The sequence below is a fragment of the Arachis ipaensis genome, chromosome B6, assembly GCF_059453495.1.
Source record: "Arachis ipaensis isolate K30076 ecotype BB chromosome B6, ASM5945349v1, whole genome shotgun sequence".
NCBI classification, from domain to species: domain Eukaryota; kingdom Viridiplantae; phylum Streptophyta; class Magnoliopsida; order Fabales; family Fabaceae; genus Arachis; species Arachis ipaensis.
Window position 1 is genome coordinate 17,236,072 of NC_142441.1, and position 24,707 is coordinate 17,260,778.

At 31.9% G+C, this 24,707-nt stretch overlaps 2 protein-coding genes across 3 annotated transcripts; both read left to right on the forward strand.

Annotated features, from left to right (window-relative positions):
• The first annotated feature begins 11,998 nt into the window (after positions 1-11,998).
• On the forward strand, positions 11,999-16,280 carry LOC107645781 (uncharacterized protein At5g08430). 2 transcript variants are annotated; one of them, XM_016349887.3, is made up of 9 exons: positions 11,999-12,203; positions 12,376-12,446; positions 12,774-12,961; positions 13,506-14,355; positions 14,492-14,592; positions 14,722-14,781; positions 14,998-15,048; positions 15,802-15,872; positions 16,029-16,280. In XM_016349887.3, the coding sequence occupies exons 1-9, from the start codon at positions 12,088-12,090 to the stop codon at positions 16,156-16,158; spliced, it is 1,638 nt and encodes a 545-aa protein (XP_016205373.2). In that variant the 5' UTR covers positions 11,999-12,087; the 3' UTR covers positions 16,159-16,280. The 2 variants fall into 2 exon arrangements, with proteins under 2 accessions (XP_016205373.2, XP_088345848.1); XM_088489722.1 differs by having other exon boundaries at positions 12,002-12,203; positions 15,802-15,880; positions 16,046-16,280.
• A 5,335-nt stretch (positions 16,281-21,615) lies between these two features.
• Positions 21,616-23,783, forward strand: LOC107645778 (transcription factor MYB4-like). Its single transcript, XM_088489723.1, has 3 exons — positions 21,616-21,977; positions 22,173-22,302; positions 22,592-23,783. Exons 1-3 carry the CDS (start codon positions 21,845-21,847, stop codon positions 23,016-23,018), a joined length of 690 nt encoding a protein of 229 aa, XP_088345849.1. The 5' UTR covers positions 21,616-21,844; the 3' UTR covers positions 23,019-23,783.
• The last annotated feature ends 924 nt before the right edge of the window (positions 23,784-24,707 follow it).

The following is a 24,707-nucleotide window of genomic DNA, read 5'->3' on the forward strand; positions in this document are numbered from 1 at the left end:
TCTAATTAGATTTTAAAATATCTATTTTTTATATTTCTGTCTCTGATTATCTCTCTATTATGAGTAGTCTATCAGAGTATCAGACTAATTAGTAACTTAATGTTTTGTTTTATTTGGGTTGATGCAACAAAAGAAAAAACAAAAGACAAAAGCCTGTTTGGTATTCAAAAGCTCGTAGCAGATGTTCAAGCTGCACAATCACATTCACTGAATCACAATTATGACCTGAGAGAATGTCAAATAACAGTAGAAATGGAGGTAAGAAGAGAAAATTCTGCCCACCAAAAAAAGCCGAAAGAATTAAATTATTATATAACAACTATCATGATTATTAGGTCACGATCTAACGTTTAGTTTAATATATTTTTAATTTTTTAACGTTCGAACATAAAATTGAAAAACTTAAAATTAGAGTACTTCAATTGTGGAGTGTAAAACAATTTAAAACGTGGGAATAAAAAACTCTAATGGAAGAGGTTCTAATGGATAAAGATATAATTATAATTTGTATATCAATAATAAACCAATTATATATTTTTTACAATTCTTAGTTAATTTTTTTGTACTATTTTATAAGAGTGCCTTATAAACTGCACAACTAAAAATTCAAATATATCTATGTTAAAAAAATATATTTTAAGAAAGAGCTTATGATATGATCAATGTTGGCGTCACTCAAAATAAGATTAGATTCAAACCAACTAGGCACGAATATAGAATTTACTCAGAAAAGATATCATTTTATACTCACCTAAAGACTCTCTAATTTTGACACTTTTTTTTGAAATAAATAAAAAAATATTCCAAGAAAGAAGAAATTACTCATATTTGATAGGTAAAGATTATATAATTCATATTTACATTAGTTGGTTTAAATATATTTTGATAAATCTTTTGAAAATAAAATTTTGTGCTTTTAATCAACACATATAATAAGAATTCTAATAATAAAAGAAAATCTAAAAATCTATAATAAATTTAACAATGCGGTATTTTTATTGTGCTAGAAACAGTAAAATTGCGACAAATTTAAATAATTATAAAAATACTTTTAAATTTAATATACGGAGTTGTTTCTAAATTTACCATAATTATATTATAAAGGTGAACCTAAATTGAAATTCATATTCTCTGAGAATTTTATTTAAATAATTTATCAAATAATATATGTGTAATTACATAAACAAAAAATATGTTAAATAAATTAAATATATTCGTAACAATTTTTTAAAAAAATCATATTTCAAACATAAATATAAAAAAATAAATATTTTTTGTATATTGCACGAGAACATATACAAATTGGATATTAACTCGTATTATAATAAAGGATATATAGTAGTAAATTTACAAATACTAAATTAATTTTATAATGAAATTATTTTTGCACAAAAAAAATTAAAATCATTAAAATATTTTTTAAAAATATATTTGGTCAAAAATATATCTGATTAAAGATCTAATTAGATTTTTAAATAACTATTTTATAATTTTTGTCTCTGATTATGACTGTCTCTCTCTATCATAAGTAGCCTATTAGAATATTAGATGAATTAATGACTTAATATTTTATTTTATTGGAGTTGATGCAACAAAAAAAAGACAAAAGCCTTATTGGTATTTAAAAGCTCATAGCAGAGGTCCAAGTTGTACAATCACATTCACTGAATTACGAGATTTGAGAGAATGCCAAATAACAGTAGAAATGGAGGTAAGAAGAAAAAACTCTTCCCACCGACAAAACTCAAAAGAATTAAATTATTATATAATAATTGTGATAATTTCTAGGTTACTATGTAACATTTAATTTAATATATTGTTAAATAGAGTATTATCTAAAATTTTTTTTATATTTTTAATTTTTCTTGTAGGTATGATCTTATTAAGGATGTTAAGATAACATTCGAGCATAAAATTGGAAAACTTAAAATTAAATTACTTCAGTTGTAGAGTATAAAATAATTTAAAGCATGGGCACAAAAAGCTCTAATTAAAGAGGTTCTATTTGACAAAGATGTAATTATAATTTGTATATCAATAATAAACCAATTATATATTTTGTACAATTCTTAGTTAATTCTTTTTTATATTATTTTATAAGAGTGCCTTATATACTGCACAACTAAAAATCCTAATATACCTGTATTTTAAAACAAATATATTTTAAGAAAGAGTTTATGATATGATCAATGTTGGCACCAGTCAAAATAAGATTAGATTCAAACTAACTAGACATGAATATAGAATTTACTCAGGATATCATTTTATACTCACATGAAAACTCTCTAATTTTGGCAAATTTTTTTAAAAAAATAAAAAAAATATTTCAAGAAAGAAGAAATTATTCATATTTGATAGGTAAAGGTTATATAATTCATATTTACATTGGTTGGTTTAAATATATTTTGATAAATCTTTTTAAAATAAAATTTTGTGGTTTTAATTAACACATATAATAAGAATTCTAACAATAAAAGAAAATTTAAAAATCTATAATAAATTTAACAGTTCGATATTTTTATTGTGCTATAAATTGTTGAGTTGTGACAAATTGAAATAATTATAAAAATATTTTTAAATTTAATGTAAGAAGTTGTTTCTAAATTTTTCTTAATTATATTATAAAGGTGGACCTAAATTGAAATTCATATCCTTTGAAAATTTTATTAAATAATTTATCAAATATATGTATAATTACATAAAAAAATATGTTAAATAAAATAAATATATTTGTAACAATTTTTTAAAAAAAATCATATTTCAAACATAAATATAAAGAAATAAATATTTTTCATATATTGCACGAGTACATATACTAATTGGATATTAACTCACATTATAATAAAGGATATATACTAACAAAATTATAAATACTAAATTAATTTTATAATTAAATTATTTTTGTATAAAAAAATTAAAATTATTAAAATATTTTTTAAAAATATATTTAGTCAAAAATATATCTGATCAAAGATGTAATTAGATTTTTAAATAACTATTTTTTAATTTCTATTTCTGACTGTCTCTCTCTATCATAAGTAGCCTATTAGAGTATCAGACTAATTAATGACTTAATGTTTTATTTTATTGGGGTTTGTAACACCCTACCACACTTAGGGCCCGTTTGGGAAACTCTAGAAGTAGCTTTTTTTAACTTTTGACTTATGAAAAGTAGTAGTATTAATGTCGGGTGCAATTTTCAAAACCAAATTGCAACTTTCTAAAAAGCTATTTTGGAGCTTATAGAAAAGTTAAAAAAAATGACTTCTCTCATAATACTTCTACTTTTCATTATATTTCTTTAAAATAAGCACTTTTAGAGTTAAAAATCCAAATACAAAATAACTTATTTATAAGTTACTTTTAACAGGGTCATTTATTGTTTAAGTTATTTTATCAAAAGGAGCTTAATTAAGTTAGTTACCCAAACTGGGCCTAATCTTATGTTTAAGTCATAAGACGGAGATAGTAAATTATTACAACCTCTAATCGGAAAAAATATATATATATATATATAATAATAGTGAAAGAGATATTTAACTAGGAGCCTTGAAAAACGGGTAAAACAAAAAAGCAAACCAAAAGTGCAACGCTCAGGAAATGAGATAACTTGCTTGTTAAGAAATCTAAAGATAATAAGTATAAATAGACAGAAAATAAGAATAGAGAGTCAAGGATACAAAATAATTAGTTCCTAACTCAGCCTGCGAAGCCAAGGCTGGCTGGAGAATATTTACATACATATATACATATCCCAAAAATTCCACATACATAGGTAAAACCCTATCTCTCCTTTAACCTTGCTTTAAGAGTAACAAAATAAACAAGTTATTCAGAGAGAAAGTTAAGTACATATAAACATAATCAATATGGCAAAATGAAACCCAGAAACCACTCCGCTTCAGAAGTCCAGACGCCTAGCGAGGGGCCACATGACCTGCATCTGAAAACAATAACACAGTATGGGGTGAGAACCAGATGTTCTCAGCATGGTAAAGGTGCCACGCACATAATATATAAGGTCCTGGGAATGTCAGAGGCAATCCTAGAACGCCGACACTCAGATATAAAGCTTTTAGTATTAAACAGAAACCATAAAAGGGTGGTCTTCTAAGAATATCTAAGCCTAGCTTAAACCTGACCTTAATACTAAGTCTTTTCCACCATTTCCTCCGTTCCTCCATCTCCGGTTAGTTTACACAGACAAATAAGCAAACAAGGCAAATACAAGTAACTTACAAGTAATACAGATAATAAGTACAACAAATAGCATGTTATAATCACGTAGGCATTCCCAAATAGTTAACAAATAAGCAATTCAAATAATATGCACATGATGCATGCCTGTCCTATGGCTGTTGATATCAACTGTCAGTTATGTAGCCATCCCGACATGTTCTCAAGCTCAAAAATACACCATGGGGAGAATCCCCAAGCTAACATGGGGAAGAGAACGCCCCTAAGCTCAATAATATCCATGGGACGAATCCCAGGCTGACATGGGGAGAAGAGACAACACCCGAAGCTAACATGGGGAAAATAATACCTTAAACTCAATGTTATCCATGGGCCGAATTTTCAGGCTGACATGGGGGAGACAACACCCCAAACTCAATAATGTTGAATCTTTAGCTTATATAAGCATCTCCGGCATACTCGCGACAATACTGCACTTTCTCAATAAATCATAAATATTTACTCGTTCCTCATATATTTTATGATACACAATTATAAATTCATAACTTGTCTCATCGTCCTCAATTCGTTAATATCCATGATTATCTCATTCATTAATCTCAATATTACATTACTCTTTTAACGGCCTCATATATCTCTCCTCCATCATCTTATCAAATCAAAAGCCATCTTCTCCAATCATTAGTTTAGTTATCTTTCTTCATCTCTAAGTTACCTCCTTTTTCCTAGCTCCATCCTATTGTTAAACTTACTAACCAAATCTAGAGTTAACAGAATGAAAGTAAGGGTTTAGAAATTTGAAATTAGGCTTAAAACTCAAAAAACTTAGATTTGCTTAAACAGGGGCCATGCGTACTCGTGGGCCACGCGTACGCGTGGGCGTGAAAATTCCTTACTCACGTACGCAAGCTCTCTACTCGCATACGCGTAAATCCCAACTAGAAAGGGTTGGTCGTGTCGTGAGAAGGTGGTCGCGTACGCAAATCTCATGTCACACGTACGCGTGGACATGCATTTTTCCAAAAAAATTTGCCAAGTCTGAAATACTGCAGAATTCCAACCTTTTTAATCCCAACTTCCGACGTGTATAACTTTTCCGTTTTAAATCATTTTTCCTCCATTCTTCAAACGGCGTAAACTTCACAGACGCAATTTTCATATAAAACTAATTTGAAACGATTTGGGGTCTGGAAGCCAAATTATGGCTTGCCAAAGTTTGGCCAAAAATTAATTTTTCTCAAAACCATCAAACCTCAACTTTTTACAAAAACCAAACTCCTACTCCACATTCATCTCAACATTACACCAAAGCAAACCAACACCACACTAATTTGGTTATATCACACCACCTTCAATCATACTTCATTATTGTACAAGTTCAACCTAATCTCATCATTTTGCATCAACAACACAAGAATACATCCACTTACTCTTTATATATATCTTCATTTCTTCCTACCAATTTCACCAACTCACTATTTAACATACTTTTACCTTTACAAACAATAATCATTAAGCACACAGTCAATTCACATCATAGACATCATTAAGGGTGCTAAACATTTAACATTTTCATGCATTCCAACCTATCTTATGGTCACCTAGTCTAAGTTTTCACAGAACATTATATATTAAATACGAGAAACCTAAACCATACCTTGGACGATTCCTCGTAATGTCTGGAATGCCTCAACTAGTACTATTCCATAAATTTCAAGGTTTCAAAATTACACCCCAAACAGAAAATTCAGCTACCTTAGCCCAACATCCAGCTTTCCGATACCACCAATTCCATTAACAAGCCTCAATTAACATCACAACTCAATCTAATACCAATGAACATTACTAAATCAATATAACTCACTTGAATTCAGATCTCACGAGGGTTAGAGTTATCCTCACCTTACCAACGGAGAATTGGATCAAAACCCGGCAATACTCGCGAGTTAATTCGAACCTAAACACCGAATTCAAGCAAAATCCAACATGATTATACATTGAATTCGAAATTGGGAAAGAAAAAATTGAAAAGAAAAATATGGCTTACCTCTAGAATAAAGTTATGGACTTTGTAGAGCTCGACGTGCTGGTCGCGTGACTGCAAACGGTGCGGCGATCGGAGCTCCAGTTCAAAAGTTATGTAGATTTGAATTTGTGGTGAGGGTTTGTGAATTTACATGTGTTCTTCCCCTTTCTTGGTGTTGCTTCAACGTTTATGCTGAATGGAAGGAAGAAGAATGCTCCTTCTTAAGTGATTTTGGGTCGTTGGGTTGGGCTTGGGCCCATTCTGGGTCTGGTTCAATCGGTTAGGCCTGTTCGGCCCAATCTTGAGCTAGATTCTTTAAAATTAGTGTCGAAATTCTCGTTTTAATGAGCTCTATCCTAATTTAATATAATATTCATATTTCTAATCTCCTTTATTAAAATTTAATTTATTGACTAATTATTCACTAATTTTGCGGAATTTACAGGGTTGATGCAAAAAAAGAAAAAAAAGACAAAAATGTGATTGGTATTTAAAAGTTCATAACAGAGTTTCAAGCTGCAATATCACATTCACTGAATCACAATTGAGACTTGAGAGAATGCCAAGTAACAGTAAAAATGGACGTAAGAAGAGAAAATTCTTCCCACCAAAAGAACCCAAAGAATTAAATTATAATATAACAATTGTCATGATTACTAGGTTACTGATTAATATTTAGTTTAATATATTGTTAAATGGAGTATTATCTAATTTTTTTTATATTTTTATATTTTTTATTTTTCTTGTAGGTATGATCTTATTAAGAATGGCAAGATAACATTCAAGCATAAAATTGGAAAACTTAAAATTAGAGTACTTCAGTTGTGGAGTGTAACAGCCCAGACCACCCGTTAGCATGATATTGTCCGCTTTGGCACACAAGGCCTCACGGTTTTGCCTTTGACGATAGGGATGATAGCTGAAGTCCCCCACACTCACTCGTCAAAACGTGTCATGCTAGAGAGAGGTATCCACACCCTTATAAGGCATGCTTCGTTCCCCTCCCCAACCGATGTGGGACCTTACAATCCACCCTCCTAAGGAGCCAAGCGTCCTCGCTGGCACATCGATCTGGACTCCAGCTCTGATACCATAATGTAACAGCCCAGACCACCCGCTAGCACGATATTGTCCGCTTTGACACACAAGGTCTCATGGTTTTGCCTTTGAGGATAGGGATGATAGCCGAAGCCCCCCACACTTACTCGTCAAAACACGTCATGCTAGGGAGAGGCATCCACACCCTTATAAGGCATGCTTCATTCCCCTCCCCAATCGATGTGGGACCTTACATAGAGTGTAAAATAATTTAAAACGTGAGTACAAAAAGCTCTAATTGAAGAGGTTCTAATTGACGAAGATATAATTATAATTTGTATATCAATAATAAACCAATTATATATTTTGTACAATTCTTAGTTAATTCTTTTTTATAATATTTTATAAGGGTGCCTTATATACTGCATAATTAAAAATTCAAATATATCTGTGTTTTAAAAAAAAGATATTTTAAGAAAGAATTTATGATATGATCAACGTTGGAGTCAGTGAAAATAAGATTAGATTCAAAACAAAAAAGCATGAAAGTAGAATTTACTCAGAAAAGATATCATTTTATACTCACCTGAAGACTCTCTAATTTTGACAATTTTTTTTTGAATAAAATAAAAAAACATTTCAAGAGAAGAGAAATTACTCATATTTGATAGGTAAAGGTTATATAATTCATATTTACATTAGTTGGTTTAAATATATTTTGATAAATCTTTTGAAAATAAAATTTTGTGCTTTTAATTAACACATATAATAAGAATTCTAACAATAAAAGTAAATTTAAGAATCTATAATAAATTTAACAGTGCGGTATTTTTATTGTGCTATAAATTGTTGAGTTGTGACAAATTAAAATTATTATAAAAATACTTTTAAATTTAATATAAGGAGTTGTTTCTAAATTTTCCTTAATTATATTATAGAAGTGGACTTGTAAAACCCGGTTAATTAATGACTAATTAGACCATAAATGAGAATTTATTCTAGAAAGCTAAAAATATGTATGGCTTAATATGATAGAGAAGATTGAGACGAGAATTTTGACACCAATTTTATAGAAATCGACCCAAGATTGAACCGAACGGGCCAAACCGGGCCAACCGGACTCATATTGGGCCCTTGACCTAACCAAACTAAACCTAAAACCCTCATTTCAGTACTCTCTCTCCTCACTAAACACTCAAGCACGCCGGAAATGAGAATGGGGGGAGGAAGAACACTCTTCCAAAGCTCAACCTTGTTTGATCTTCAAACCACCATAACTTTTGATCTGGAGCTCCGATTGTCGCACCGTTGGCTGCCACGCGTTCACCGTGATGAGCTCTACAAAACCCACTACTTTATTCTTGAGATAAGTCATGAATCTAGTCCAGTTTTTTCAGCCTTAAATTCAAATTTTTGGGTGAAAAGTGTTGATATTTTGGGCTCTTTGATGTTATAGGACCCAACTAGCTTGAAGAAAAAGAGAAATCTTGTCTCCTTGATCCTTGGATGTGATAAGATTCTCAACCTTAGTGAAATTTGTTGATTTATGATGTTGGATATTGAGTTGTTGTGTTTAGATGTGATAATTGTGGTTTAGGTAGTGTGTATGTAAATATTGAAACTTGATTGAGATTTTGGAAAGCTTGAAAAAGGCTTTGGTGTGATAAAAATCTGTTCTTGGAAGTGTTGAGACCTTGAGGGCTTGTGAAAAAGTGATTTGAAAGTACTTCGGGTTAAGTGGGGAAATCGGCTAAGGTATGGTCTCGGTTTCCTGTATCTAAAATGTAATGTGGTGTGAAAACTTAGGTTAGAGGCCCTAAGATAGGTTTTGAATGGTTGATATTGTTGAATGATTGAACTCAATTGTATGGTCATATCTGTGATTATAAATATTGATAAATTGGTGGTGTGATGCATGAGAGATATGCATGTTTTGATATATGATTGATAATTGGTTGAGGTTGAAATGTGGGTGAAACCATGTTGAGAATGAGGGTGGTGATAATTGTATATATTGATGATTGATTGAAAATGGTGTTGTTGGAAATTGGAATGAGGAAAATATATGTAACATGGTATTGTGTTTTAAATTGGATTATTTGATGAGATTGGTCAATATAGTGGGTTGATGGTTATGGTTTTGATCAAAATATTGATGTATGAGTTGAGGAGGCTTGAGGTTGATTTTTGGTATGTTTTGGTTGATTTTACAAAGGGTTGGAATTGGTTGTTTTGAAAAATGGCACTTTGTGGTTTTGTATGAAAATGTGGTTTTTGAAAATACTTTGACGGAGCATAACTTGGACTCTGGATCCCCATTTTGTGCCAAACTTTTTAGAAATGAAATTGGATCCATGATGTCTATACTGTTCGAAGAACGGGTGAAAAATGATTTGAAACGAGGAAGTTATGCCCGTTGGAAGATTGGGGTTTGAAATTGTGAATTATGCAGTTTTTTAACTTAGAAAATTTTTTAGCAGAAAGCACCCCACGCGTAGGCGTGGCCGACGTGCACGCGCCGTTTTCAAAAATTCACTACCCACGCGTGCGCATGGCCCACGCATACGCGTCGATAAGCGAATTTAATTGGCCAAGCCAAATTTCAGAGAGTTGTGCCTGAGTTGTGCTGGTTTTGCGCCTAAGGCACAAAAGGCACCCACACGTACGCGTGGCTGACGTGTAGACGTCACTTGGTTTTTATCCCATCCACGCGTGCGTGTAGAGGGACGCATACGCGTCGCTGTAATTTGATGCATTCCACGCGTGCGCGTGGGCGACGCGTACATGTGACCCTGTTTTCATCCCGAAGTGGAGTTTTGAGTTTTCAAAGTCAAATTTCATACTTCTAAGCCTCTGATCTCACCCCTTATGTCTTAAAACTTGATGATATGCCTAGAAATGAGAAGGACTAGCAAATGTGGTAACTTGTGGATGAAGAAAGGAGAGAATTAATGATGAATGATGAATGATGAATGATGATATCCTTCTTCTTTGTATTTCTCCTCCTTTTTCTTCGCATGATTTCATCTTCATCGTCGTGTTTCTCTTCCTTCTTCTTTTGATTTTGCAACATTATGTATTTTTTTTCTTCTTTATTTAATTTTTTCCTCCCAAAAAGAATTATGAGAATATGAAATAAGAAGATGAAGAAGAAGAAGCAGCAGAAGATGAGGAGGAGGAAGAGGAAGAGTTCTGAATTATGCAGAACTTATCAGAATAAAAATACATCCAAATATCTTCGTTTTACACCTAAATTTGCTGCAAAGACAGAAATGAGTTATGCTATGTGTACACACTAAAATCAGCCACCAAAAATCAGCCACCGATATAAATACATACTGGAATACAAATATACATTGAAAATAAATTAAAGCACAAATGTATTTATACACATACATTGATGGCTGATTTTAGTGGCTGATTTTAGTGTACAAATAACATTTTTGTACAGAAAAATATTTTCTCTAATGCTGCATTTTTTTTCTTCTTCTTCTTTTTCTTATTTCTTTCTTTCTTTTAGTTAAATGAATATAAGTTCATCATCTTTCAAGTAATTTTGCAGCATTATGTATTTTTTTTCTTTGTTTGATTTTTTTGTTTTTATTCTTGTTAAGAGAGTAAAACAAGAAGAAACTTCAGAATGTAAAACAAAAAGGAAAATATGAATAAGAAAAAAAAGAAGATGGTGATGATGAAGAAAAAAAAAAGCAGCAGAAGATCAGGAGGAAGAAGAGGAAGAGTTTTGAATTATGCAGAACTTATCAGAATAAAAATACACCCAAATATCTTCGTGTTACACCCAAATTTGCTACAAATACAGAAAAATATTTCCTCTAATACTGTATTTTTTTCTTCTGAATTGAACCAAACCTCAGCCACATGATTGGATTCAAAAACAATAATCAATTTCATTCTGTTTCAATTGACAATCTGAACTTGAATTATTCATTATATTCAACAACGAGATAACTGATGATGGAGGAGAAAGAGAAAAAGAAAGGAAGAGAAGAAAATCCAATGAAAAAGGAGGAGGAGGAAGTGGTGTTGATGACGACGATAACGAAAAAGAAAAATAATGAAGAAGAAGAAGAAGAAAAACGTGCAGTAACATGAAGAAGAAGAAGAACGTGCGTGCGTTGATGGAAAAATCTGTTAAGGAATAGCGTGAAACATACGTGCCATAAGAGGCGCGTTTTAGGAGTAAGTGAATTTCAGGACTTGTAAAAATTGTATAGCAAAAAAACTTATATGTGGAGATTAATTCTTATAAAAATACTTCTAAATTTAATGTAAGGAGTTGTTTCTAAATTTGTCTTAATTATTATATTATAAAGGTAGATCTAAATTGAGATTCATATTCTCTGAGAATTTTATTAAATATATTCGTAACAAATTTTAAGAAAAAAATTATATTTCAAACATAAATATATAGAAATAAATGTTTTTTTGTATATTGCACGAATAATAAAGGATATATACTAGTAAAATTATAAATACTAAATTAATTTTATAATTAAATTATTTTTCTATAAAAAATTAAAATTATCAGAATATTATTTTAAAAATATATTTGGTCAAAAACATATCTAGTCAAAGATCTAATTAGATTTTTAAATAATTATTTTCTATTTTTTGTCTTTTGACAGTTTTTCTTTATCATAAGTAGCCTATTAGAATATCAGACTAATTAATGACTTATTTTATTGGGGTTGACGCAACAAAAGAAAAAATAAAAATGACAAAATTGTGATTGGTATTTAAAAGCTCATAGCAGAGATCTAAGTTGTACCATCACCTTCACTGAATCACAGTTGAAACCTGAGAAAATGTCAAATAACAGCACAAATGGAGGTAAGAAGAGAAAACTCTGTCCACCAAAAGAATCCGAAGATTGGTGCTTTGAATGCAAGGATGGTGGAGAAGTCATTGTATGCGATCGCAGGTTTGTTCCTTTTTTTTTTTTGAGGGAGTTCAAACGATTCAGTTGCCTTAGGTTCTTTTTTTTTTCTTTTTTTTTTCTTTTTTCTTTTTTAAGTCTTCACTTGTAATAAGCTCCACCAGTTATGGTATCGTATGGTGTGGTATGGGTTGACTCTGATTCTTTTGCTTTTCAGGAACTGTGTGAAGGTTTATCACTCCTACTGTGTTCCTGTTACCCCTGAGAAGGACAAATCTTGGATTTGTGGTAAGCCATTTGAGTTTCTTGATAATGTAGTAGAGTTCTTGCTGGGTAGCCAAATATATGATTACTGATTAGTCTTCTTTTAAATGGGAAATTTTGATTTGCAAACTAGATGGCCTTCCACTAATGGTTCCATCAAGTTTAATGCATGATAGTAAATACATTGAATTTTATTCTCTGTGGTTTCTTCTTTTCCTAATTGAGTACACCAAACCCTAACTAAATCATTAGGTTTTTGCATGTCCAATTACCATGAGATTAAGCTCTTTCAATGACTACATGATTAGGTTGCCATAACTGAAATGCTGCATTTGTATTTTATATTTTCAGCTTGGCATTATTGCTTCGAATGCAAGGAATCCGCAAAGTTTTATTGCCTTGGTTGTCCAAATGCTTTGTGCAAAGAGTGCTTGGCTTCCTCAGAATTTATCACTGTCAAGGGTGATAAAGGATTATGCTGCAACTGCGCGCCGCTAGTCAAAATTATAGAACAAAATTTGGACCGTGACTCTCAGGGGGTAGGTGTGATAATATGGAATGCCATTTATTTTTTACCAAATTAATTCTTGATTACATCGAATCCATAATTGCATTTAATTTAGCTGCTACACCCTTTCTGCACTAACTTCATAATATTAGGAAGCATTATGGCAAAGGATATATACTAGTTTTCAATTACTATGTGACTTACATCAATTACTATGTAACTAACAAAGACAGAAAATTTTGGTGAAACTATTGCTATATCTTTTCTCTAATTTGTGGATGTTTCAGTTTCTGAGTGTACAAGATAATGCGCAATATAAACATATGAGAGTGTGAGAAGTAAGGCTGTTTAACATTTGTAGTTGAGATAAAATAAATGGCTGGTCAGGTCTTTGCGACATATGTGAGTCTAGACTATTGAGCCAAAATTGTTACCTTCATTTTTGTTCTTTTGGATGAAAGATGAAACAGCTAAATGATAATGATCAGATTGGTAAATTGGAATCATATTATAATTTAAGTTGAGATGATATTTATAGTTGGCAGTTTCCAATAAAATTTGTTTGTTCCTTGCAGAACAAGATAAGCGTGGATGGAAGAGATACATATGAGGGTCTATTCAAGGAATACTGGGAAATTATTAAGCTAAACGAAGGATTAACTAGTGATGATATCTCTGCTGCACAAACCAACTACAACAAAATGGTTAAAAATTCTCCAGATCAAAGCAAAGTCATTGATGTAGATAAAGAAAGTCAGAATGACTCCATGTCATCGGACGGCAATGAAGCTTTTATGTATAAACACAACTCAACCAAAAGGAAGCAGTCCAGTTCACTGGAGTTTATGGGATGGGGATCGAAACCTCTCCTTAGCTTCCTTGCGTCCATTGGAAAATTTAGTACTGAACCATTGTCACAGTGGGATATACGGACTCTTGTGTGTGAATACATTGAGAAGAACAATCTCTATCTCTCGCAAGATAAGAGGAAGTTCCTCCTTGATGAAAAGTTGTTTCCTATATTCGGAAAAAAGGTTATGTCAAAAAATCAAATATATCCTCTATTGGAACTTCACTTTGCTGAAAAGTCGGGTGATAGAGATGGTGAAGAAAACAATTATGAAATCATAAGCACTCCTCCAGACAAGGGTCTCAGTGCTCAGACTTCATGTAGGGAAAGGAGATTGTCAAGCTCGAAAGGAAAACTTCAATTGGAAAAGGAGGACTTGTCTATCAAGGCTAGTCGTTTTGCTTCCATAAGTGCCAGTAATATAAGACTTATTTACTTAAGACAAAGATTGGTGCTAGAGTTATCTAAACAACTTGAAAGTTTTATGGGTAAGGTTGTTGGAGCCTTGGTTAGAGTTAAAATGGATTCCAGTGATTGTATGCAGACGAGGTCTTACCATCTTGTGAGAGTTACAGGTATCAAATTAGACATGTTTGATAATCTATATTTTACACTTCTCCCTTTTATTTGCTAGTTTTGTTAAGTTGCTTTGTGTTTTACAGTGTTGGCCTATGTTTCCTAACTTTTTGCTTACTTCTCCTGTTTTTATAGGTGTTGTATTGGAGGATGATGTTAAGAGAATTCTTTTGCAAGTTTCCTTCATGTCTAAAGCCATCCCTATCTCCGAGCTTTCTGATAATGACTTCACAGAGGTCAATCAGCTGCATTGAGCATGTTATTTTGTTTGAATAATTTATGAACATTTTGTATGCAGTATGTATGTTGTGCTTCTAAGCATTTATTGCTGTATAACAGTTATTTGTGTTTTATATTGTTTACAGCAAGAATGTGAGGATTTGCGGCTAAAAGTGAAAGCCAACCTGCTGCAGAAACTAACTGTTGTAAGTTGTTTTGACATTCGAAGAAGCGTTTTTATCTTTTCGAGGAATACTATCCCAATTAGGAATTGTATTAGTTTAATAAGAAATCATATTCTACTTGTTTAATGTATCAATTTGACTGTTAAAATTGTCAGATTGTAGCTCTAAAGTTAGTGTAATTACCTAATACAAGCTTAAAAATTGAAGTAATTCGTTTACCCCTTTGGTTTTTTACAGGTGGAGCTTCAAGAAAAGGCAAAAAGTCTTCATGAGGATATAACAAAGCATGTATGCTTCTTTTGACTCGTGGTAGCTATAAGTTAACAACATCTACCTATTCACCCCGCAAATACAGAAAGAAAAGCGTTATATCTACCCTTTTCTAAGTATAGGTTTAAATGTTTGAAATATCTATATCTATAAGACCTCATTGGACGAATTACATTAGTCGATCCTTTGTTAGAATAATCGTGATCATGATCATGTGAGCACATTCCTTTTCCCTTCTGCCTGACTTATGAGCCCAAAACATTTTATTAGGTGAGTATGTAATCACAGACTGACAGAGACAGAGTTGATATGTTATGTGTGAAAACTGAGCTCCATTTTGAAGTAGCCTTGAATGTTTTTTTTTTTTTTTTTTTTGACATTTTATGCATGTCATTGACTCTTGCTTACTTTCTCTACTATCCTTAGTCGAGGTAGTCTGTTATAGAGTATTAAATGTCAAATTAGCTGTGTAGGGAGTAGGGACTAGGGAGTAACAATCAATAAAAGCACCATCTTAGTTCTGATATAAACAGTAAATTAGCCAAAATATAAAAAACAATGAAGGCAGGACCACCCAACATTGCTTCTAATTCTAAACAATTCCTAATTAAGAGAATTCGATAGATTACTTTATTTCTGTTGAACATTGGCTTTGCTTACCAAAATCTTGTAACGTATGGTTATTTTGGTTTTGGTGTTTGTTGCATTTATCACAGCTTGTAAATGTCTTTCTTATTCTTCTGACCCTTCTTCACTTTATGTTCTTGCTAGTGGATCGCGACTCGACTAACCTATTTGCAAAATCAAATTGACCGTGCAAACCTGAGGGGAAGACAAAGAGAATATCCTTGTTCCTATTATTATATTTTTATTAAAAATAAATGCATGAAATCTTAGTAGCTCATAGTCATACACGTTAGCATAGACCTTGTATAAGTTTCTGTTGCTTCAGTATAAGAATCATAGTTTCTCCTTAACCATGTTTTTTTGTGCTATACAAAATTTGCCTTACTAGATGAAAGGGAAGAACTTCAACAACCATGGAAGCAAGAAGAGTTGTTAAAGCGAGTTCCTTCAGTTTCCCCAGAGTTTACTACAGAGCCACACAATGATCCTGAAGAGAACTAACACATGTAACTTGTGGTTTTATGGTTTAGAATGAAGGTCCATGCTTTTGGAAACATGTTAATTTCTTAATGCTGCTCCGATAGGTTATAGCCTTTTTAATAATAATAAATTAATTCTAGCTAGTATATGTTTGGTCAATTTTGTGACACTTGGAATTAAGGCTATGTACTGTCGTATATAATAGCTTTATCAAAAATGCCATGTGTACATTAAAAATCAGTCACTAAATCAGTTATTGTGTGTGTTTACATGTATTTTCAATATAAATTTTATATTTTAATATATATTTTATACAAATAATTGATATAGTGGCTGATTTTTTGTGTACACTTAACATGATTGTAGTTTTATATATAGTTGGTGCTCTCATATTCATGATTTTTGTCTGCCAACATTGTCCATGAGACACGTCATGTGCATTTTCCCACTTCCTCCCAATCTCTCTTCTAAGAAGTTTCCCACACCTTTGTTTTCTCAAAATTGTTCTTGTGGTTCAATTTTAATCAGGTGCAATCTTTTTTGCTGATTCAGCAATGTGATTGCTTTAGAGTTTTTCAATTGCGGCCAAGTTCAGTGGTTTTAATAAATGAATATTCAATGAAGCATAATCAGCAAAGTAAAGAAGAGGATCTTACTTTGTCAAGCATGGTTATGATGGTTTGACCTGTGCTGCAATTAAAACAAATAGATACGGAAAGAGATTTTATTGTAAGGAAAATCTTGCAGTGCTCTATAATTATTCCTTTCCGCTTTGTAAAACCACTTAATTTCACTTTCAATAGTTTGACATGCCGACACCTTCTCAAACGTGACTATAATTAGAATAATTCAGTTTAATTGTCAACTTTTTAAATTAATTTGGACTGATTCAGTGGTTAGTTTATTAGTTCGTTTAAATAAGTATTGCGAGTTTGAATTTTGTTTTGTGCATGTAATAATTTATTGGACATCAACAAATTCTTAAATAGAGTTTTAATTTGTGACATATTAATCCTTGATTTGTAAGGATAAAAAATAATGTGAAAAAAAAATTGTGATTTTTTCAGATTTAAGAGTCAACCACATGGTTTAGAAAATTTGCGTATAGTCCATTTGTGACTTTTTCTTATTGCACCCTTTGCCACAAGTCCTTTTGCGTAAAATTCTTATTTTATCTGGCAAAATTTCTCTCCCATAGGTTCGAAATTGGGCATGCTATGCTTCAAAGAGGTAGCCTAAAACTTAGGATGACAAAACTTAGGGGTGACAAATTTTTTTGAAACTGCAGAAATTTTTGTGGGAACTATTTTAAATAGGATCTAAAAACAGAAAATTTTTTATGTGGAAATAAAGATGGAGGCTAAAATTCTTTTGAGGCAGATGTGGAAATTCGAGTGGAGATCTCCGTTCCATTACCGCTAATCTTCTGAATTATTAAATTTACTTAAATATTTTTAATAATTTATTTTTAATATAAATTTTTTGTCATTTCACATGTCGTATATATATATTGAAAAATCTAATCCTAATTTTAAAACTGTCTTCCCTTCAGTCACCAAAAAAAAAAAAACTGTCTTCCCTTCTCTCCAATCTCCATAACACTAACATTGCGTCGTCTCACCCATCAGTCAACCCAAAAGGCTAGAACTCGCAAATCCCAGTCTCCCATAGCGTTACAACTATACCCCTAGCCACTCCTACTTGGTGCTCATCGTGTCGTCACCCCCTCACCGTCTCATTGTCTCTGATCGTGGCGTCCTTTTCTCTTTTCATCACTGCGTAATTGTATCACTGTGTAATTGTGTCCTTATATGTTGTAATAATATTTTCTGATTTTTTTTAATTTTTCATTAGAACTTTCATATAAATGATCAATATAGGAAGATGGAGAATGGGGTCCACAAGAAATAGAGATTCGCGGAAAATGGAGATGGGGAGCAAATTTAGGAGTTGGGACGGAGAGCGGAAAAGTATCCCCCACCTCCGCCCTATTCCGTTGTCATCCCTACTAAAAACCTTTACACGTCTCCAATTAAAAAATTTTAAGTCATAAAATAATCATAAGATTAAACTCTTAGGATTTTTTTTTGAAATAAAATAAAAAAATTTAATTTTAAAAAAATAATTTTATTTTATTTTTAGAGATTTAATTTTTTTTTTTACGTTGAAGGCAAGTTCGCCAAACTCTTTGACGAACTTCAGCATTTTGACAAAGTTCGCCTAACTCCTCAGCGAACTCCACATAAATACTTGAAGTTCTGTTAACAACTTCGTGCGACTCCCAACCTCGACGAACCTTCCTCCATCTTTATATATTCCACCGAAGTTGTTTAGAACAAAAATTAGTTATCTCTTATTCATTCTTTTCACATTTTATTATTTTTTCATCTGATTTTTACTCTCTAAAATATCTAGAATTCTATTGTTATCTATTCATTATGACGATGAAATAGTATATGATCAAGATGGATGTATTGTATTTAATTCTGCTCAGTCAACCTTTGTATACATTCACACAAAGTGGAATGTCTAACGACATTGAAGAATTTTATAGTTCATGCCATTGGTCAACAACACATAAAAAAAGTGAAAAAAATTTATTATAGATATCCGACGGAAGTAGATGGTATTTTGTTTTACAAAAGGTTTATTATTCGTAGCGTTTACTTAATTATTTTTATTATTTTATGTTTCATAGATAACATTTATTTTATTATGTTATTATCAATTCTAATAAGATTTTGTGTGACTTAGGTATTGATTACGTGATGACGTGGATATACGTTTAATAAGGGGTTGGCAAAACTATTGGACAAATGCTCATCTTTTGGAGTTATTTGTTTTTTTGGTCGACTTGTGTGGATGAACTTCTATGGATATGGATTATGATACTCACTCAAGTGGGGCAGCTAGAATAAACATTAGATAATTGATGGTTGATCTAAACATACCACTTGAGGATAGTCAAGAGAGATCAAATACGGAGTATTCTAATGGGATGATGCAAGATTTTGAAAAGTCATGAAGGTCCTACAATAAGAGATTCAATGATGGATTCGTATCAAGTTAACTCTGATGATGGTGAAGATATAAAGGTTGAACCCATGAAAATTCTTGATGAGAAAGAGGAAGAGCTGAACTGCTTAACAAATGCACAACTCACACTTACATGCTTGCCATTTTTTGACCGTACAATCGACCAAATCACTTTTTCACATTGAATCTCAAGGTAATGAATCCAGATTGTTTGTTTGGTCAAGGAAGCTCTGAGAATGATCCCATCAATGAATTTGAAATTGAGCAACAATTTGAAAACAAGGAGGAAAATTATCATGTCAGATGCGGAGATCCTTGCGGGGACTGCTCCGAATGGAGATCCGACTGTGGGAAATTTTTTTTGCGGGGATGGGGATGGGGATGAGGGACGAAATTTCCCCGAGGCAGGCGCGGGGACTGGGGCGGACTGGAGCGGGGATCCCCGTCCCGTTTCCGCTAATCCCCGAAATTCTAAATTTGCTTATGTCTTTAATAGTTTATTTCTCATATATATTTTTTAGTCATTTCACATGTCATATATATATATATATATATATATATAGACTCAAAATCCTAATCATTATTTGTATAACCCTTCTTTAGTTCATAGATCTCCAACGTCATCCACACTCCATCCAACCTCTCTGTAGCCACCCCCTCGCCACTCTCCCGTCTCCCCACATTGTCACCCCTTACCGTGTCGTTTTCTATATTCGTGGCGTTCCTTTCCACAATTCTGTCATTCTGTCCATTCTCCTCTTTGATGTCGTGTCCCCCACCTCGCCATGACGTCTCCCACTGCGTTATTTTGAAAGTCATCATCATCTTGACGTTTGGACTTTGGACTTTTTGTATAAAATCTTGCTATTTTTTTTATAGGATGGATACTTTCAACTCTATTTCTATAGAAATTAATGATTAGTCAAAACTATTAGAGAGATAGGGAATGGAGTCCCCGCGGAGAATGGGCCCTGTGAAAAATGAGAATAGAGAACAATATTCCTCCACGATGGAGAATGGAGACGGGGATGGGAAGTAATTCTGAGGGTGGAGATGGGGAACAGGGAGGCATCCCCTGCCCCCGCCCTACCCCGTTGACATTCCTATATCAGTTAAGATGTATAACATTAAGAATATTGTGGAATATAAAATACTAAAGAGTGGCCAATTGAAATATGTTATACCCTACACTCAATTCGGGTTCGGTTATTAATGGAACATATACATCTCTTATCGTCAAAAAAAAAAAAAAAGTGACAAAATACAATGATCCTCATATTTACATGCAAACATTATCACTGGCCAAGAACACGGAATATACTTAAAGATTTTTATTTCGAAAAAAAAAATTCTAGCCTCTTAAAGATTGATTTAGTTTAGATTTTTATTTTTTATTTTTATTTTTAAGATTTTATAAAAATGATTTTAAAAGAGAAGGTAAAAAAACAAAAAGATATGATTGAATTATTTTTCTTTACAAATTTTTCGAAAACAAAAATGATTAAAAAATAAAAATAAAAAAATACAAACTAAATACACTCTATTAATATTTTGTATCTGTATGTCTAATGTCTAAGTGTGCCTCGGTTAGGTGAAAACTGACAACCAAAAGCATATGTAAACTCCTTGTTAGTAATATATACATATAGTAAAGACGTGATAAGAATTTTGATTTAAAATATTTTGATATTATAATTTTAAATAAGTGAATCAATTCTATACAATTTTTACAAAATGAATGATTTTATTATTTATATATTATTGCGATTTCATGTTTTATTTATATAATTTATTCTTCTGATTTTACTTAAAATTTTAATTTTTTTTACAAAATTTATTATTTATTTATGAATTTAATTTTAATATACTCATAATATAAAATATTTTATATTATCATATTATTATATCTATTTTTTTATCATCATTCATTTATGTAATTAATGTAAAAGATTAATTATTTTTACTAATATAATATTATGCATTAGATGTACATGTTTTATACTTTACACTAACGCGTCAAAATTAAATTCTTTATCCATTCGTTCATATTTTGCTTAAATTACACTGAAGTCCTTGAAGATTTTAATTTTATTGTAAACGGGTTAGCCGAAAACCATTTGAAGGTTGAAGAAGATAATGGAAGGGGGCGGCAGAGAACAGTGGTAAGAGGATTGAAGGCGCATACTACTTTTGACCTCTTTGTCCATTAAAATCATTACTTTAAAGGCTCTACAGGAATCCCATGTTTCGAAGAGAAGCAACCTCGAAGCTAAGGTTGGAGCCTACAACAAATTAGTATTGTGTTATATACTATGTATTAAATTAAATTAAAACGTTTCAAAAGTCATTGTATTTAATATTTATATATAAAAATAACTATGACATTCATATTCACATGGCCCATCACTATTATAAATTTGTTATCACATGACCATTTGTTTTGCTCAATTTCAACTGGGCGTGCTTTGAAGGAAAACTAGTGTTATTGGAAAAAAAAAAAAAACACAAATGGAATAATAATGATATCACTGTCAAGCACTTTAGCATTGAAACACAAAGCTATGTAGTATTTAACTATTTATAGCTAAGAGGTGAAGCTACCTTGAAAGAGTTTAAGCTAACAAAGAAACAAAGGAGAATTGAATTGAAGTTTCTATTTAAGCAGTGAAAAATGGCAAAAACTCCTTGTTGTGAGAGAATGGGTTTGAAGAAGGGACCCTGGACTGCTGAAGAAGATCAGATATTGACATCTTTCATTCATAGATATGGCCATGGAAACTGGCGTGCACTTCCTAAACAAGCTGGTGAGTCTAAATAAATAAATTATGTTGCTATTATATATATATATATATATATATATATATATATATATATATATATATATATATATATATATATATCATTGATCATTCACAAGCTTAGTATAATATTTACAATAATATACTAATAAAGAAACAGAACAAATGCTAAAGGAATATCTAATAATGTGTACTTACTAGGTTTGTTAAGGTGTGGCAAGAGTTGTAGGCTTCGTTGGATAAATTACCTGAGGCCAGATATTAAAAGAGGGAAATTCAGCAAGGAAGAGGAAGAGGCCATTCTCAAACTACATGCAGTTCTTGGAAATAGGTAACAATATTAATAACTTGATGACAAATCTACGTGCATGGTAGTTGATATCACATGTATTACATGTATCATATCGACAAAAAACAATCCGCCCAAACAGTCTGAACTTGTCTTATTTAATATTTATGTATTACAAGATGTATTAAATAAAGCTAAAAGTAGTAAGTTTTGGCAGTTTTTGGCTAATATTTTTTGTTACCAAATGTTTTCGATCACAAATGTGATTGAATTTCGTAAAGTCATATAATTAGTAGTATTAATTAACCATGGTGTTCATCATGATCATCAGGTGGTCTGCGATTGCAGCAAGATTACCGGGTCGTACAGATAATGAAATAAAGAACTTTTGGCACACTCATTTGAAGAAAAGGATTGAGAAAAGTGAAGTGCACAATAATGGCATCAATAGTAGTAAATATTCCTCGTGTTCCTCACAAATCATCACCATGCCAAGAGTAGTACCAGCAATTGCACCAAGTAGTGGTAGTGGTAGTGCTGCTTCTAGCTTCAATGATGGTTTATCCTCAACCTCAAGGAATAGATCAAGTTCATCACCAAATATTATTGCAGGACCAGGATTTTGCAGTGCAACAACATCCTCTTCTGATGATACTTCAGGTGAAACCATGGGAAATCATAACGATGGTTCCATTCAGCTCAGTGAAGAGATGGAATTTTGGTACAATATATTCATCAAATCAGGACAGCTATCTTAAAGGGCACGTGGATTTAATGTAGGATAGATTACTACATGATATGTTTGTGTCTTATTCCTAAATTTTTCTTAGATGATAAACTTGGTTTAAGCCGTCTTTGTGTACAAAATTTATATCCACTTTGCTAATGCAAATTGGCAGAGGCAAAATAAATATGAATGGATGAAAAGAAAGGAATTTGTAACAACTTTTGCCTTGTCTAAATACTTACTAACTGTGGTGATTATTTAGCCAAAGTTACAGCGACCATGATGCATCCTCATTCAGATTGCTTGCTAATTCCATTCAGAAATTCGGCGAGATATATGAGAAGATTGAGAACAGTAGAAGGCAGCAGACGGTGGAACTGGAAAAGATGAGGATGGAGTTCCATAAAGATATTGAAACACAAGAGGCAGATCTTAGAGAGAGTTCAGAGTGAAATTTTAAAACTCACATCAGATAGATGATGATGAGGAGGAGAATGATGACTAGTATAAGGGTGGCATTTGATGTTTTGTAACATTGTTATGTGACATACTCTGCTACATTAACATTATATTTGAAACATTTTTTCCCTTCCAATTTTTTTTGTGATTTATGATCCATGCTTTTTGTCATTATTGTTGCAATATCTTTGAAACTGGAACAGGATGGATGGATGTTCCGTTGTGCTCAGTAGCTGTCTAATCTATATCAACTACTTATTTGTTCTTATAATTATGCATTATTATGAGTTTGGATCAAAGAACACCTAATTCATGTATTATTACTCTTTTATATAAACTTGTGTGTCAATTTTATGCAATGTTGATGACAATAACTTTTCTTTGTTTTTGTTCACCATAAAAAACTACCCCCTCTACCCTTTTTTTATGTTGAACCTTTCCTCTTCTAGTTAGTCATGTGAAAAGGGGGTCAACTTTGTTAATTTAAATGCTACAAGGTGTACTTGCAAGTTAGGATTTCGAAATTTGGAGTGCCAAAGAAATTAGTTTTATTCTGTACAATTTTTTTCAGTGTATTTGATTTCTTTCCTCAGTGTGGAATTTAAAGTTCACAAACTAACTAGTAAGTGCACCGAATCGTACCAAGTAATACCTCAGGTGAGTGATGATCGATTCCACGAGGATTGATGGACTAAACAACAATAGTCAAGTGATTTACTTAGTTAGGCAAACAGAAAATGGTGTTTGAAGGTTCAAAAGCATTAACATTAAATTCAGAATATTAGAAAGCAAGCAATAAACAAGTGGTGAATAATATATGGAGAAACAGTTAAGACTTTAGAGTTATCTATTTTTCGAATTGACTTTTCTTAATAACTATTTTAATTATGCAAGATTTAATTCATGGCAACTATATGTGACTAAACCTTAATTCCTTAGATCTTTAGTCTCTTCTAACTCTCATCAACCGTCAATTCCTTGGTCACTTAATTTCAATTAGAGGGTGAAGTTCAATTCTAGTTATATGTCACAGAAATCCTAATTACCCAAATATAAGAGGATTATATGTCACGTATCCCGTTAAGTCCAAATAATCAGAAACTTAGGAGAAATTATTTTCAAGCTGTTGTTCAAGTGAAGAGATTTTCCAAGTTATACAAGAACTTAATTAGAACCAAGGTCATACTTCCGTTCCACCCAGATTCATAAAATAAAGAACGAAAACAATTCTTGAATTATAAATCAGTACATAAATTAAAAT